The following is a 14217-nucleotide window of genomic DNA, read 5'->3' as shown; positions in this document are numbered from 1 at the left end:
CTGTTGGACAGGCAAATCAATGTCTCTGAATCTTAATACTGGAGTTGAAAGGCAATTCTTCAGATCTAGATCACACTGAACGACAGGACATCCTTGGTCTTAAAAAGCATTCTGATTTCAGCATAGATGTAATGTACAATTCTTCCCTTTTTGAGAGTTCAATATAGGTTGTTTCATTAAGATGCAGAATTTGAGCATGTGAAATGAATGTGATGTCTACAATTTTAGGAGAAACAAATAAGAGCAATGTCATGCTTACTCATTACAGTTAGAGGCAAACACATTTAATATTGTAAAAATCTAAGACACAGCCATTTTAATTCATGTTGGGTCTTAAGAAAACAATTCAAGCCCCATTAAAGCCAACAGAAACTGGATATGAAAAATACAGAAACCCAAAATCTGCCTCTAATTTTTACCCAAGTGAAACCTTGATCTCTTGTTGTATTACAAAATATTGACTATGAAACAGAAACCATTCCCTGACTTGGTACAGAATACGCAGTCCCTTAACATCAGGAAATAGTTTTCTAATATATTACCAAAGAGTGACCAGAATAGGTTTTGAGCAGGTGAAATACTATTAAGAGTGTGCACCTCTCACAAATATGCTACAGTGCAAATTGCATATTAGTGCAAATTCGATTTTTTTTCTCAGTTCATCAGAACTGCACGCTAACCGCAAAAGCTTTGGAAATACTCCTCCCAAGAAATTTACTCTTTACTAAGCTAATGATTGTATTGTGAAGTAGTATATTAAGTTCAAATATCAATAGACAAAGGCACATACTTTTATGTTTTGGCAAGAACACGTGGATGTTTCTTGTTACCATAATATATTGTTCACCGCAGTTCACATTCGTTGAATTCCATATGACTCAGAGTCATTTCAAAATTGTCCCCCCCCCCCCATCGCCCACTTTCCCCAAACACTTATTTTCCAGTTGGTACAGTCACAGAAACATATCCATCTGTATTCACAAGTGAGTTGCTGTACATGCTTTCCCTGTTGACACAGGGATAGCTTCCACGAAGGCAAAACATCCTGTGTGAAGTAGTCCCGAGGTAACAGGAAACTTTGGAATGTTTACTGCTGTTTTATGGCACTCACAATAGCTCAGCCCAAGCGCTCCAAAACATTTCTGGAAATCTAGCATAGGTAGGTTAGTCCCAATTTGCACACACTTCATATAATCACATCTGCACCAACACAGGGCACTTGATTGAAAAACAAAACAGTTCAAAAGGACTGGGTTATGGTAGGTTTGTCGGGCTATACGGCCATGTCCTAGAAGCATTCTCTCCTGACGTTTCGCCTGCATCTATGGCAAGCATCCTCAGAGGTTGTGAGGTCTCACAACTTCTGAGGATGCTTGCCATAGACCTCACAACCTCTGAGGATGCCTGCCATAGATGCAGGCAAAACGCCAGGAGAGAAGGCTTCTAAATCATAGCCAAATAGTCCGAAAAAACCTACAACAACCCAGTGATTCCAGCCATGGAAGCCTTCGACAATACAATTAAAAAGCAGTTTGTGTGTATAATGAGACATGAAGCAGTTAAACCAAGGTCATAATGCAAAATAATACAAGCAATATTTCATTCATTTGCTAAACCCATTCCCTCACAAACAATTCACTTTCCTCTTTTTCTATAGAGTTGTCACGCTCCAATAATCTCTTTACAAATTTGAGAAACATATCTAGATTAAAAGAGGAAAAATAACACATTAGGCTTTGGTTTTTAGTTTGTGATGCGACGGTGATATAAAATTTGCTGAAGTGAACTAAAGAAGAAAAACTGGTCAGAAATAAATACATAAGCATAAAATATGAGTAAATACATTCACTGGCCCACTTAAGCTATACATCTATGGACACATACTCTTTTTTAAACCATGGGCAGATAGAGATCCATTCATGGAAGAAAAATGCAGACAAACGTTTGCTTATCTGCTTTTTCCTCAAATTTCTGCAACATAATTACATAGACATATATATTCTCTGCACTGACCATTACTGATTTAGGTCACAAGTCTCACATAATCCAGTGTTGCATTAATAAGGCTTTATTTACATTTCTTTAATATAAATCCAGGAGAGTTCGACACAATGTGCAAGACAGGACTGTAGGCGCAGGATCTTCTTACGCTTTTATACTGACCCACAGACAGCCTAATAAAGTCCCATAGATCCACGTTTTCACGTAAAGTTTCCGTCCAGATTCTGTCAGTAGCATACTAACAGTCAGGCCGCTTAAGAACAAGAAGGATGGTAAAGTTTTCTTGAGACTGAGCTTGGAATAAACGCATTTCCCAGGGAACTTGTTCCTCCTTTTAGGATCTTTTGCATCATAGAAGTCTATTAGCAGCCTAGAAACAAAGAGAGGGTTAAAAAGTAGGGAAGAAAGAACAGCAGTTTAATGTCTTATCCCCTCTGCCATCACATGTTCTGGATACAACCTTTTATAAATCTATAATGACAAGGGAGAATTTGCATGCTGACAAATGGCGCTGTACTACGACCCCTCTATCTCCAAGGATACACTTCAAGACCCCCTTTGGATACCTTTATCGTGTCAGAAGCAACTTCAGAAACTACAAGTTGCTTTTGGTATGAGAGAATTGGCCATCTGCAGAGACATTGCTCAGGGGACACCCAGAGGTTTTACCATCCTATGGGAGGCTTTTCTCATGTCCCCATATGGGAAGCTGGAGCTAACAGACAGGAGCTCACCCTGTCTTGTGGATTCGAACCGCCAACCCTAAGGTCAGCAGTTCAGCTGGCACAAGGCTTTAACCCATTGCACTATCACGGCTCTTCTTTGGATACCTGGAACCACAGAATAGAGTGAACTCCCTATTTTGACTACAGATGTCCCTTCACGTTTGTGGTTTGGATTTTTGTGAATCTAAGTGTTCACAGATTTTATCTTTAGTTCCTCCAGTGTGTCTTTATGGTTGTCTTACTTATCCATGGACAGTGACTCCATGGATAAGAAGTCATAATGTACATCAACTGGTTACATGTCTTCGCTTGAAGCAGGAAAAACCAATCGACTCGGGAAAACAACAAACAGCTTTGCTTTGTTCAGGGACACTATATACTGAGTGGAGCTGGCATCTGAAACCATCCCATCATTGTCAAACAGATCAGCTTTACTACCTATCAGCTTACCATAATTCTAAAAATATGAAGAAAAGAAAAGCCTGTATGTTTTTGGTGCTCAGGAAAACTGTACATACAAGTACTGACCTTATTAAAAGTAGGCTGAGGACTCTAAAAACCTTTCTGATAGGATAAAAATTTGAATATCTTATGTCTACATCCCACTTTTTTGGCATCAGAAAGTGTTTCATGATATGTATAAACTGCAGCCCTAAAGAATTTATCAATAGTTGGCATCAATCATCTAGCTGCCCCTTAACCTGAGTTGTAGGGACAAGCTAGACTATTCCAGACGTAAACACATGACATTTCGTTACTTACTTATCCTTGATTTCAAAACGTTCATGAAGCCATCTCCTCATATACATCTGTTCTTCTGGAATATCCTTTATTTCAATTCGATCAACATAAATATGGATTCTTGGGCACTCCTTGCAAAGGAAATCTAAAATTCAGAAGAGCATCATGAAAATGTTTGATCCACGCAGTTAACTGTTCCAGAAGAGAAACCTTTGTCCCAATGGAGTGATTCTATTTGTATTTAGTAAAAATGTAGCCAATTCCAGATAGCCTGCACCATTAAAGCTATCTTTACAAAATCCAGTTGTTTGTAAACAGAATTAGGATTGGAGCCTTGACTAATATGATCCATAATAAATAGGGGGTATTTTTCATCCATGTTCAGAGATGCTTTGGGTCTCCATTCTAAGAAATAAGCAGGGTAAAAATAAATGTAAATGTAAACCTCTTTCTACCAATTTTCAATATATAATTGATAATTTTATCTGCAGATGATAATAATTATTATTACTGCAGGTGCTCACAAGATGGCTCTGCTTAATTAAGGCATACAGGATGATTTGGACTGAGTAGAGACAGAGGTATAATCCCCTAATTCAAAATATAAAGACTGTTCTTTTTTTTTAAAAAAAAAATTCAGTTATCACAACAAATACATGTTTCACTGAAATAATTAAAGGTAAATATGCCTCCCACCCAGATTATCTGAATGTCCCAGATAGTTACAATCAATTCAAAGTATTGTGCTTGGGACCACCAAATGCAGCGTTGCCCAAACACGAATCAAGGAACATGAAAGGCACTGCAGACTATTTCAACCAGAGAAGTCAGCCATATGAACCAACCTGGACACAGCATATGATTTGAGAACACAGAAATGCTGGGCCACTCTAACTACCACCATGTCAGGCTACACTGCGAAGCCACTGAAATCCATAAGCATGTGGACAATTTTAACAGAAAAGAAGAAACCATGAAAATGAACAAAATCTGGCTACCAGTATTAAATAAACTCTAAAATCAGGACAGTAAATAGAGAGCAACACTCAAAAAGCAGGGGAATTCCAGGCAAGGCTCAATCAGTGCTAACTAACACCTCCCAACAAAGGATTCACCCATGCAATAACCAGCCAGTCTATGAAGCTGCAAGGAAATTTAATGCTAATCAAGGTTGCCAATTGTAACATTTACACTTGCGTCGGACAAGAGTTCTTTCTCCCACCCTGGACATTCCACAGATATATAAACCCCACTTGCCTAGTTTACAAAAGACCTCACAACCTCTAAGGATGCCTGTTACAGATGTGGGCAAAATGTCAGGAGAAAATGCTTCTGGCACACGGCCATACAGTCTGGAAATCTCATAGCAACCTTACTGTGCCTTTTGAACTATAGCTCTTACAAAATTGCTATCCTAAGTTGCAATTCCAATTATGTCTTCAAGTTACACCATGAAATGAAAAGGAAGATATACTATTCAATTAAAGCAGCAATGCTCCCTGGCATCTCTGCAATTTTTATATCCAAATGCCATGGAAGTGTGGGAGAAACCTCTGGTCTCTTCTGTATGCTCCGTCCCTCTTAGCCTGAACACTACCTCAAATAAATCCAGCTTTTCAATGGAGAGAATGGTCAACGGGATACAATCGGAGTTTCAAGGAACTATGCTAATTATGTAGTTCATCTTAGCGAGACCAATTCATTTTGAAAAGACACAATGTCACTGTAACCACTTCTGCTTACTAGTGGATAAGGACAATTTACAGCATTCCTGTTTTCGTGAAAGAACAGCTGGATTCTATCAAAAGAGCCACTAAAGGTTGCATAGTCCCATGACCCTCAATTTCACATCAGCTCAACTCCCCAAAGGCTTATGTAATTAGGCTGGAAAAGCTGAAGCTCACTGCAGCAATTCATTAAGTGCAAATTACATCCAACTTCAGGAATATTGGCTTGAAATGCCTGGATTTGATGGGTGGCTTAGTTCTCTCAAACTTGCCAGAAGGCTATTCTTGGAAGCGGGACTGAAACAAAAATTGCCTTTGCAAGAAGCAACGTAATTGGGAACCATACATTACCAAAAGCTTTTCAGCAGAGACAACTTTCTCAGTGTGAATCAGAAATTATTTAAAATTAAGAGGACTGTCATGGGAACAAAACCACAATGGACACAAGAAGATACAATTCTAACACAAATTTCAGTCTCAAAAAAATGAACTCCAGAAAGCACCTGTGTTTGCTTGCAGGAGAACCAGAAGAATGATAAATAGTTGGAAGAATGAAGACAATTCAAGAGAGATTAAAAGGATGTCAAAATATTAGCACACCAATTTCTCAAAATTTTTGTACTGATAAGAGTGGAATTAAAGTTTGGCGCAAGTCTGCCTATGCAAAGCTGCTGAACATAGCACTGAACGAAACATGCAGAATAATCACAAGATGTCTTAAACCTACACCTGATAAACTCTACAAGCTAGCCGGCATTGCCCCCCCCCCCCCCAACAATGTGCGACGGTAAGTTGCTGCTAACTGTGAGAGAAATAAGGTTGAACACTGGGAAAACCATCCACTGCATGGCTATCAGCCTCCTCCCAGTAGACTCAAATCAAAGAATCACCACCCCTCTTAATGTTCCCCCAGCAACAGGAAGAGTATCCCTCTAGGCAGCTAAACCAGGAAACCCCAACTGGATGGCCCCCCCACGAGGGTCTGCCTCCAGGGTCAAACCAAGAATGGGCAACTTGGAGGTCCCTGAACAGACTCAGAAGTGGAGTGGGCAGGCCAAAAGACAACCTGGCAAAATGGCACTACCTAGAAGAATCTTCCACCTTGTGCGACTGTGGAGCAAAGTAGACAACTCCACATCTGCATGCTTGTCCACAATGTCCTGCCTCATGCACAGAGGAAAAACTGTTTAAAGCTATAGGCAATGTGGTCACTGTTGCTCGTTTTTGGTCAAAAAAATATTTAACCGCTTGTGTTCCCTCTATTTTTATCAGTTTTATTTATTTATGCAATGCTTTTGGCATGGAATTAATAAAAAGGGCAATAAACAGAATGCAGGATGAGTTTACACATCACAATATGCCAAGGTAATGTAAACATGAACATTTCATCCATGCTTTCATTATTATGCTCCCTGAACGTGACGTTTTGGTATATGAAGTGAGAAAAAGTCATGTTGCAATTTCAGCTGTTACAATAAGCAAGCTTGTTTCAATGGCAGCAAGCAAACAATGGGCACCGGCATGCTTTCTTGTTCACACTAAAGCTTACAGTGATGCTTAAATGGGTCTACAGCGTAATTCTTGGAAGAGTGGAGTGGGAAATCATTCATTGCTAAAAATTATGAAAGTATTAGATACAATACAACAAGAAAGAAGAAACTGAATGTCTAGCTCTCAAAAGGCATGTGCTTTGTTATGCATGGATTGCATTCAGGTATAAACTCAAAAATATAAAAAAGCTTAAATTCATCAGCTTGGATTCAGACTTGCTATTCTAGAAAACATTATTATATTGGGTTGCTGTGAGTTTTTCAGGCTGTATGGCCATATTCTGGAACATGGCCATGCAGTCTGGAAAACTCACAGCAAGTATCCTCACAACCTCTGAGGATGCTTGCCATAGATGCAGGCAAAACATCAGGAGAGAATGCCTCTAGAACATGGCCATATAGCCCCAAAAATGTACAATAACCCAACTTATTTTTACTTAGTCTAATTTCCATTTTCATGCTGGGGATTTCCCCTGCTGCCACCACTTTGATTTTATTGCTTCGAATGAGCAGCATTTGGCATACGCCGCTGCGATATTAGTATTTCCAGCATGCCAGGGCATCCTTGGTGGATTTTACACTTCACATACCCACAAACTGTGACCATAATTATATTAAATTCACTACGGTTATGTGATTGTTCATGTTGTAAAATTAAGTGTGACATTACAAATCTTCAACAAAAGGATGAGATGCTCTCTGGAGATAAACATACAGTAAACAGACAGCTAAAACAAAATGGGCAAAAATTCAATTGGGAACTGATAAGATTTTTTAGAGAAGCCCCCTGTCCGCAAACTCTTAATGTTAATGTAAGGGTCACTTTCTCTTTTTTGCATTGCCCTGGTAATTTAAACATATTTGAAGCCCCAATTATAAGATGAATGCTGGACACAAGAATGTCTGATTTGTACAGAAGAGACACAGAAGAATGCTATCAAAGGGAGTCATTTACAAAGCTGAATGTTTGGAATGCAAGCAGTTCCCTGTTGGAGAGACAGGAAGCCTCCTCTTAGGATGATTCAAAGACTATCTAGCTGAGAGTCAGCACAATAAAACTCAGGCCAGCCCATTCATAGGAAGGGAAAGTATGCTGGCAAAGCTGTGTCAGGAAAACTTTTGGTAGCAATCTAAAAAAGTGCAATCATCAGAAACTTGACATCCCTAGACATGAAGAGTTAAAATAAGCTATGCTGTTTTATCAGATGGGTTTAGTTGGTTGCCATGTACAAATATTGCCTATTAAAATATTTCCCTTCCTGAGGGTTGCTGTGAGTTTTCTGGCCTGTATGGCCATGCTCCAGAAGTATTCTCTCCTGACGTTTCACCCACTTCTATGGCAGGCATCCTTAAGAGGTTGTGAGGTTTGTTGGAAACTAGGCAAGTAAGGTTTATATATCTGTGGAATGTCCAGGGTGGGAGAAAGAACTCTTGTCTGCTTGAGGCAAGTGTGAATGTTGCAATTGGCCACCTTGCTTAGCACTGAATCGCCTTGCAGCTTCAAAGCCTGGCTGCATCCTGCTTGGGTGCATCCTTTGTTGGGAAGTGCAAGCTGGCCCTGATTGTTTCCTGCCTGGAATTCCCCCGTTTTCTGAGTATTCCTCTTTATTGACTGTTCTAATTTTAGAGTTTTTTTAAATACTGGTAGCCCATGTTTTGTTCATTTTCATGGCTTCCTCCTTGAAAGGCCATTCAATACTAATCAAGGTGGCCAAGTGCAATATTCACATTTGCCTCAGGCAGACAAGAGTTCTTTCTCTCACCCAGGAAACTCCACAGATATATAAACCTCACCTGCCTAGTTTCCAATAGATCCCTCAACCTCCAAGGATGCCTGCTACAGATGTGAGTGAAACACCAGGAGAAAATGCTTCTGGAACATGGCCATACAGCCAGGAAAACTCACAGCAATCCAGTGATTCCAGCCATGAAAACCTTCGACAATCCCTTCCAGTGGTTTATAAGCCATCATCTGAACACAGTCTATCATTTCACATCCACCTCTCTCCAAAACTGTACAACTGATTGTCTACACTAGGTATTGGATCAAGTGATATGAGAAATAAAACTTGCTAGCCTTTAAGTTACCACATACTATAGTTCTCTTTTTGCATGTGTGTGTAACGGAGCTCCCACCTGTAAATATCATAGCTGCACTTGTGACTGAAACTGGCATTTCATATTTACTGTTTCAGATTTCATACTGGTGCATAATAACTTTAAGCAATGCATATAAGGTTTGATGTAAAACATCAACTTCTAAATTTAACACAAGTATTGATGGCCTCGTCTTCTAGTTTAGAGTATTCTAAGTATGTTCACTGCTCTGCCGACATTATCAAAGAAGCAACAAACTTGCTGGTTTTCTCATCTGAATAGGATTGTAATAATAAAAGCAGTTATACTGAGTCTGGCAGTTTGACTTGGCAGATCACAAACTGGCAGAGCAAGACTGCTCGAGTACCAAAACAAGGTAATTAAAAATCCATTCTAGGTTCTAATTTTTTATCACACAGTTGGGTAAGAGTAACAGGAATTCCTCACCTGTCATGGATGGTGCCTCTTTCCTTTTCCCATTATGGTCCACGGTGCCTTCATATGCTACTGTAACATCATAAACTGCATCCAAATAATCCTTCATCAAATTTAGAGCAACATGGGTAGCCTTCACTCGCGGTGTCAGAACATGTTGCAAGACTGCAAGACCTAAGCAAGAGGAAAAGTATTAAATGTTGCACCTTTAACAAGAGTTAACCAAGTTAATTACCTCTTTGGGGTTTCTACAACTTTCTAAAAAAGGTAAAACTAATTTATTTGAACATAGGAGCCCCTGGTGGTGTAATGGGTTAAACCTTTGTACCAGCAGCACTGAAGACCGACAGGTCGCAGGTTCAAATCCAGGAAGAGCGCAGATGAGCTCCCTTTGTCAGCTCCAGCTCCCCATGCAGGGACATGAAAGAAGCTTCCCCCAAGGATGGTAAAACATCAAAACATCTGGGCGTCCCCTTGGCACGTCCTTGCAGACGGCCAATTCTCTCACACCAGAAGCGACTTGTAGTTTCTCAAGTCACTCCTGACACACAAAACAATGTACTACAATTGGCAAGTTTTATCTACACAACATCTAAAATTGTTTCCAGATGTTATCAGTACAGAGACTCCTTTAAAATGCAATGTTCCCTGCCTACAAAAGTTGGAATCGGGTACAGCCTGGATCTCAACTGAGTACATTTAGTGCTGCTTTGTCTCGAGCCCCCATATGACCAAGAAGACTTTGCCTGCATTTGATATCCCATCTTAACTTACAACGGAAGTAACAACTGACTACTTCATCGCACTAGAGAATGAATCCACTTTAAACCCGGTTTCTGCCTCCTACAGAATTCTGGGGTTTGTAGTTTAGTTAGGCTGTTAAAGCCTCCTCCCCAAACTACAAATCCCAGAATTCTCCGGGAGGCAGAAATCGGATTTAAAGTGGATTCATTCTCTAGTGTGATGAAGACTGAAGACAAGTTGTAGTAGGCTTGTGACTCTAACACTGTCAGTTTTCTTCTCTTCTATGATTTTTAACATCTTTACCAGCAGCCCCTGATGGCACAATGGGTTAAACCATTGTTCAGTGCTGACCAAAAGGTCAGTGGTTCAAATCCAGGGAGAGGGATGAGCTCCTGCCTGTCAGCTCCAGCTTCTCATGTGGGAACATGAGAGAAGCCTCCCACAGGATGGTAAAACATCTGGGTGTCCCCTAGGCAACATCTTTACAGATGGCCAATTCTCTCACTCCAGAAGCAACTTGTAGTTTCTCAAGTCGCTCCTGAAAGACACACACACACACAACTTTCCTAGGACCCATTTCCCACAAATGCTGGCTGCTTCTACAAGCATTTCACTTTGTTATAACCATGGGGGAACTTGTATTCGGTCGGCCAAACCCAGTCCAACTATATTTGCTTTTTCAACATGGGAATGGCTATGCAAATGTTTTGAAATAGAACACAGTTCTTCATTATGTGCATTTTCATCAAAGCGTGGCTGTTATATTTTCAAGTTGTTGTTCCAGTCTCTGTTATGACACCAATTGTTTTTACTAATAAGCATTCCGTTAAATACACATGTACTATCACTCCAGCTTCCTACCAAGTATCACATAAAATAAGTCAAACACATGCAAGGGGTAAGGAGAGAAATGATTTCATCAGGCAAGGAAAATATAGATCACTTTAAAACATTAGTTTGCGACTTTGTATGTATCTAAAATTCCTTGGGTCCTTTCAAGAATGAGCAGGAGACATCAAATACTGTTTGATATACACTTTCATTTGGCTGCTAACACAAATTGACTACTGTGAATAAATCATTGTAATTATTTTAGAGATTGAGGGCCAGATTACATGTTATGCCAAGGATCTGGATTGTTCTTGGTCAATTATAGAACATAGTTACTAGGAGGAGCCCCTGGTGGCACAGCAGGTTAAACTGCTGAGCTACTGAACTTGCTGACCAAAAGGTTAGTGGTTCGAATCTGGAGAGCGGGGTGAGCTCCTGATGTTAGCCCTGATGATAACCTAACAGTTCAAAAACATGCAAATGTGAGTAGGTCAGTAGGTATCGCTTCTGTGGGAAGGTAACAGCGCTCCATGCAGTCATGCTGGTCACATGACCTGGGAGACATCTATGGACAACACCAGCTCTTCAGCTTAGAAATGGAAATGGGAACCATCCGCCTGAGTTGGACATTACTAGACTTAATGTCAAGTGAAAACCTTTAAATTTACTTTAGTTACTAGGCTCACAGCATGAAAGGAGAGAATCATTCCTTACCTTTCCAACCACAATCTGCCATGAGTACCCTGTTTTTAAAGTCACAAAAAGACTATTAAAAAACCTAAGCCTGCCTCTCATGTTTCTTTCATTGTTTCCCAAAAGCCTTTTGACATTAATCTTACCTTCCTTATCAGCATAGGCTTGACTATCTGCTATGACTTTTGGGAATTCTGGATTGTAACGTGTTCCCTCTGGAAAAATCACAAGGTACATCTGCAACATTAAACAAAATGTGTGCATAGTTTTTAAAAACATTGCAACATGCTTTTAAAATCTGAAGATTGCAGTACACACTATCATGTGCATTCTGAACACGGAGAAGAGAGCAGAACGTAAGTTGTTACTATTACTGTATTTTACAGTTAGGAGGAACAACACTAACATTCATGGAATTGCTATTTTTTTTTGGAGCAAACTAACTAGGGAAAGAAAACACCAGAAATGTAGTTAAAATGAGAATAAAAGTCTTGCTCAAAATTTTAACTACTCAACTATTTGGGCAGCTAAAGTAGAAGAAAGCATGGCTAATTCAGTATTGTGGACTAATATTTGTTCTTTTTTTAAACATCCTATCCGGATTCCTACTAGTTTCAACTAATTTTTGTAAATTACAGGGTAATGTTATAAAAGTCTACCCAGAATGAATAAGGCTAACAACTAAGTAAGCAACCACTGGATTGTAGCCATAAAAATGCTAAGAAAGCTAACAAGGGTTGCTGTGAGTTTTCCGGACTGTATGGCTATGTTCCAGAAGCATTCTCTCCTGACATTTCACCCACATCTATGGCAGGCATCCTCACAGGTTTGTTGGAAACTAGGTTTGTTGGAAACTAGGCAAGTGAGATTTAGATATTTGTGGACTGTCCAGGGTGAGAGAAAGAACTCTGGTCTGTTAAGAGGCAAGTGTGAATGTTGCAATTGGCCACCTTGATTAGCATTTAATGGCCTTGCAGCTTCAAGGGCTGGCCAATTCCTGCCTGGGGCAATCCTTTTTGGGAGGCGTTAACATGACTTCTTTAATGTAAGTTTAAATAAAAACTGCACAATGTATTATTGCATTATTATAGCTGGGGTTACAAAAATATTTGCAAGGAAAGAAAATGTGCAGCTGTCTCAATGAATGGGAAACATATGTTTTTTAAAAAATGAACAGGCCAGGAAGGTTTGAAATAAATAAGTTGTGAGAATGAGGCTCCCCAGTACCTGGATGAGATTACTGCGATCAATAGCCCCATTCTTCTCCAGCCCAGCCTGATAACACACAAGATTGCTGCGTGAATGTATCTGTTCTTGCACAAAAGGGAATTTTTAAAGGCTACAGAGCTCAACAGCAGTTGTTGTAACAAAGGAAATTCAGTTCTTTTACCTAGTCATAAGCAGTGAATTATTTCAGCAATAAGGACAGTTCCTAGCTAGGAACAAAAACAACATAGAGAGAAATAAAGGATCATTTTCCTTCCCTATTGTCCTTGACAGCAAAAATTCCCACAGACACTACTTCAATTGTGAGGCAGTCATTAATGGAACAGGCAACTGTAACCTTGGATTATCTTGAATGCCACCAAAATGACTTGGTTTTGTTACGTAGGAGTATTTTTACATTGCCCTCCAGCAAAATCCCCAGTGCAGTTTATAAACATAGTGAACTCGTCCAATATGAAATGGCCAGAAGTAAAGTCATAGCCAGAAATCAAAGCAGATTGCATTTGCACTGTGAGGGAGAGACTAATATTGTGCACATAAAACATGCAAATGTGAGTAGATCAATAGGTACCACTCTGGCGGGAAGGTAATGGTGCTCCTTGTAGTCATGCCAGCCACATGACTGTGGAGGTGTCTATGGACAACGCCAGCTCTTCAGCTTAGAAATGGAGATGAGCACCAACCCCCAGAGTCAGGCACAACTGGACTTAATGTCAGAGGAAAACCTTTACCTTTACCTTACTTTAGGCCTTTAATGGGTTCAGTCCAGAATACAAACTACAACCCAGCACCTCAATGTGGGAATCACCATAATATTTCATCTCAACTGATTCCATTAAAATGTTAATTGTTTCATAAAAGAATAGGTCTTCAAGAAAGAAACGTACCTCTGTTTTAGGGAGGCAAAGTCTCTTCCCCAGATATACCAGATGGACCTAATGGCCTTTCATTGGAGGAACTTTTATCAGATATAAGTCCTGGCAAATTAAGTATTAGAACTTTATGACAGAAAGTGTTACTGCCTCACAAAACTACAAAAATCCCCTTGGATAGTTCAGGGCAGCGGTAGCACAGCAGGTTAAAATACTAGTTGCAGGAAATCTGCTGACCGGAGGGTTAGCAGTTCGAAGCCGCAAGTCGGGGTGAGATCCAGCTGTTAGCCCTAGCTTTTGCCAACTTAGTAGTTTGAAAGCATGCCATCTGAAATTAGTAGGCACCGCCTCATTGGGAAGGTAAAAGGGTGCAGACATGCTGGCAAAACACAACTAGATATGTTTACAGACAACAGACTCCTTCAGAAAAGGACTGCAACTCACCACCATGTTGGGAAAAGGTGGGCAAATAGAGACTAATCTGTTTTGCTGCTTGCTCTAAGGAAAAGGCATCCCCTTGCAAATCCTGAGGCAGATTTAGCCTATTTGATTTCAGCCTCTTACTACTGTCAAG

General features: G+C 40.0%; 1 protein-coding gene across 1 annotated transcript in view; it reads right to left on the bottom strand.

The window, feature by feature from the left end:
- Positions 1-262: 262 nt before the first annotated feature.
- The window catches only part of AGPAT5 (1-acylglycerol-3-phosphate O-acyltransferase 5), a 35870-nt gene continuing 21915 nt past the window's right edge, over positions 263-14217 (bottom strand). Inside the window, exons 5-8 of the mRNA XM_060788503.2 lie at positions 11691-11781; positions 9289-9450; positions 3489-3612; positions 263-2371 (exon numbers count right to left, since the gene is read on the bottom strand). Coding sequence (XP_060644486.2) covers positions 2146-2371; positions 3489-3612; positions 9289-9450; positions 11691-11781 — 603 coding nt within the window. The 3' untranslated portion in view covers positions 263-2145. The remainder of the gene's footprint in view (positions 2372-3488; positions 3613-9288; positions 9451-11690; positions 11782-14217) is intronic.

Source organism: Anolis sagrei, chromosome 1, assembly GCF_037176765.1.
Source record: "Anolis sagrei isolate rAnoSag1 chromosome 1, rAnoSag1.mat, whole genome shotgun sequence".
NCBI lineage: Eukaryota > Metazoa > Chordata > Lepidosauria > Squamata > Dactyloidae > Anolis > Anolis sagrei.
Note: the sequence above shows the minus strand (reverse complement) of the source record. Positions and strands in the feature narration are given on the sequence as shown.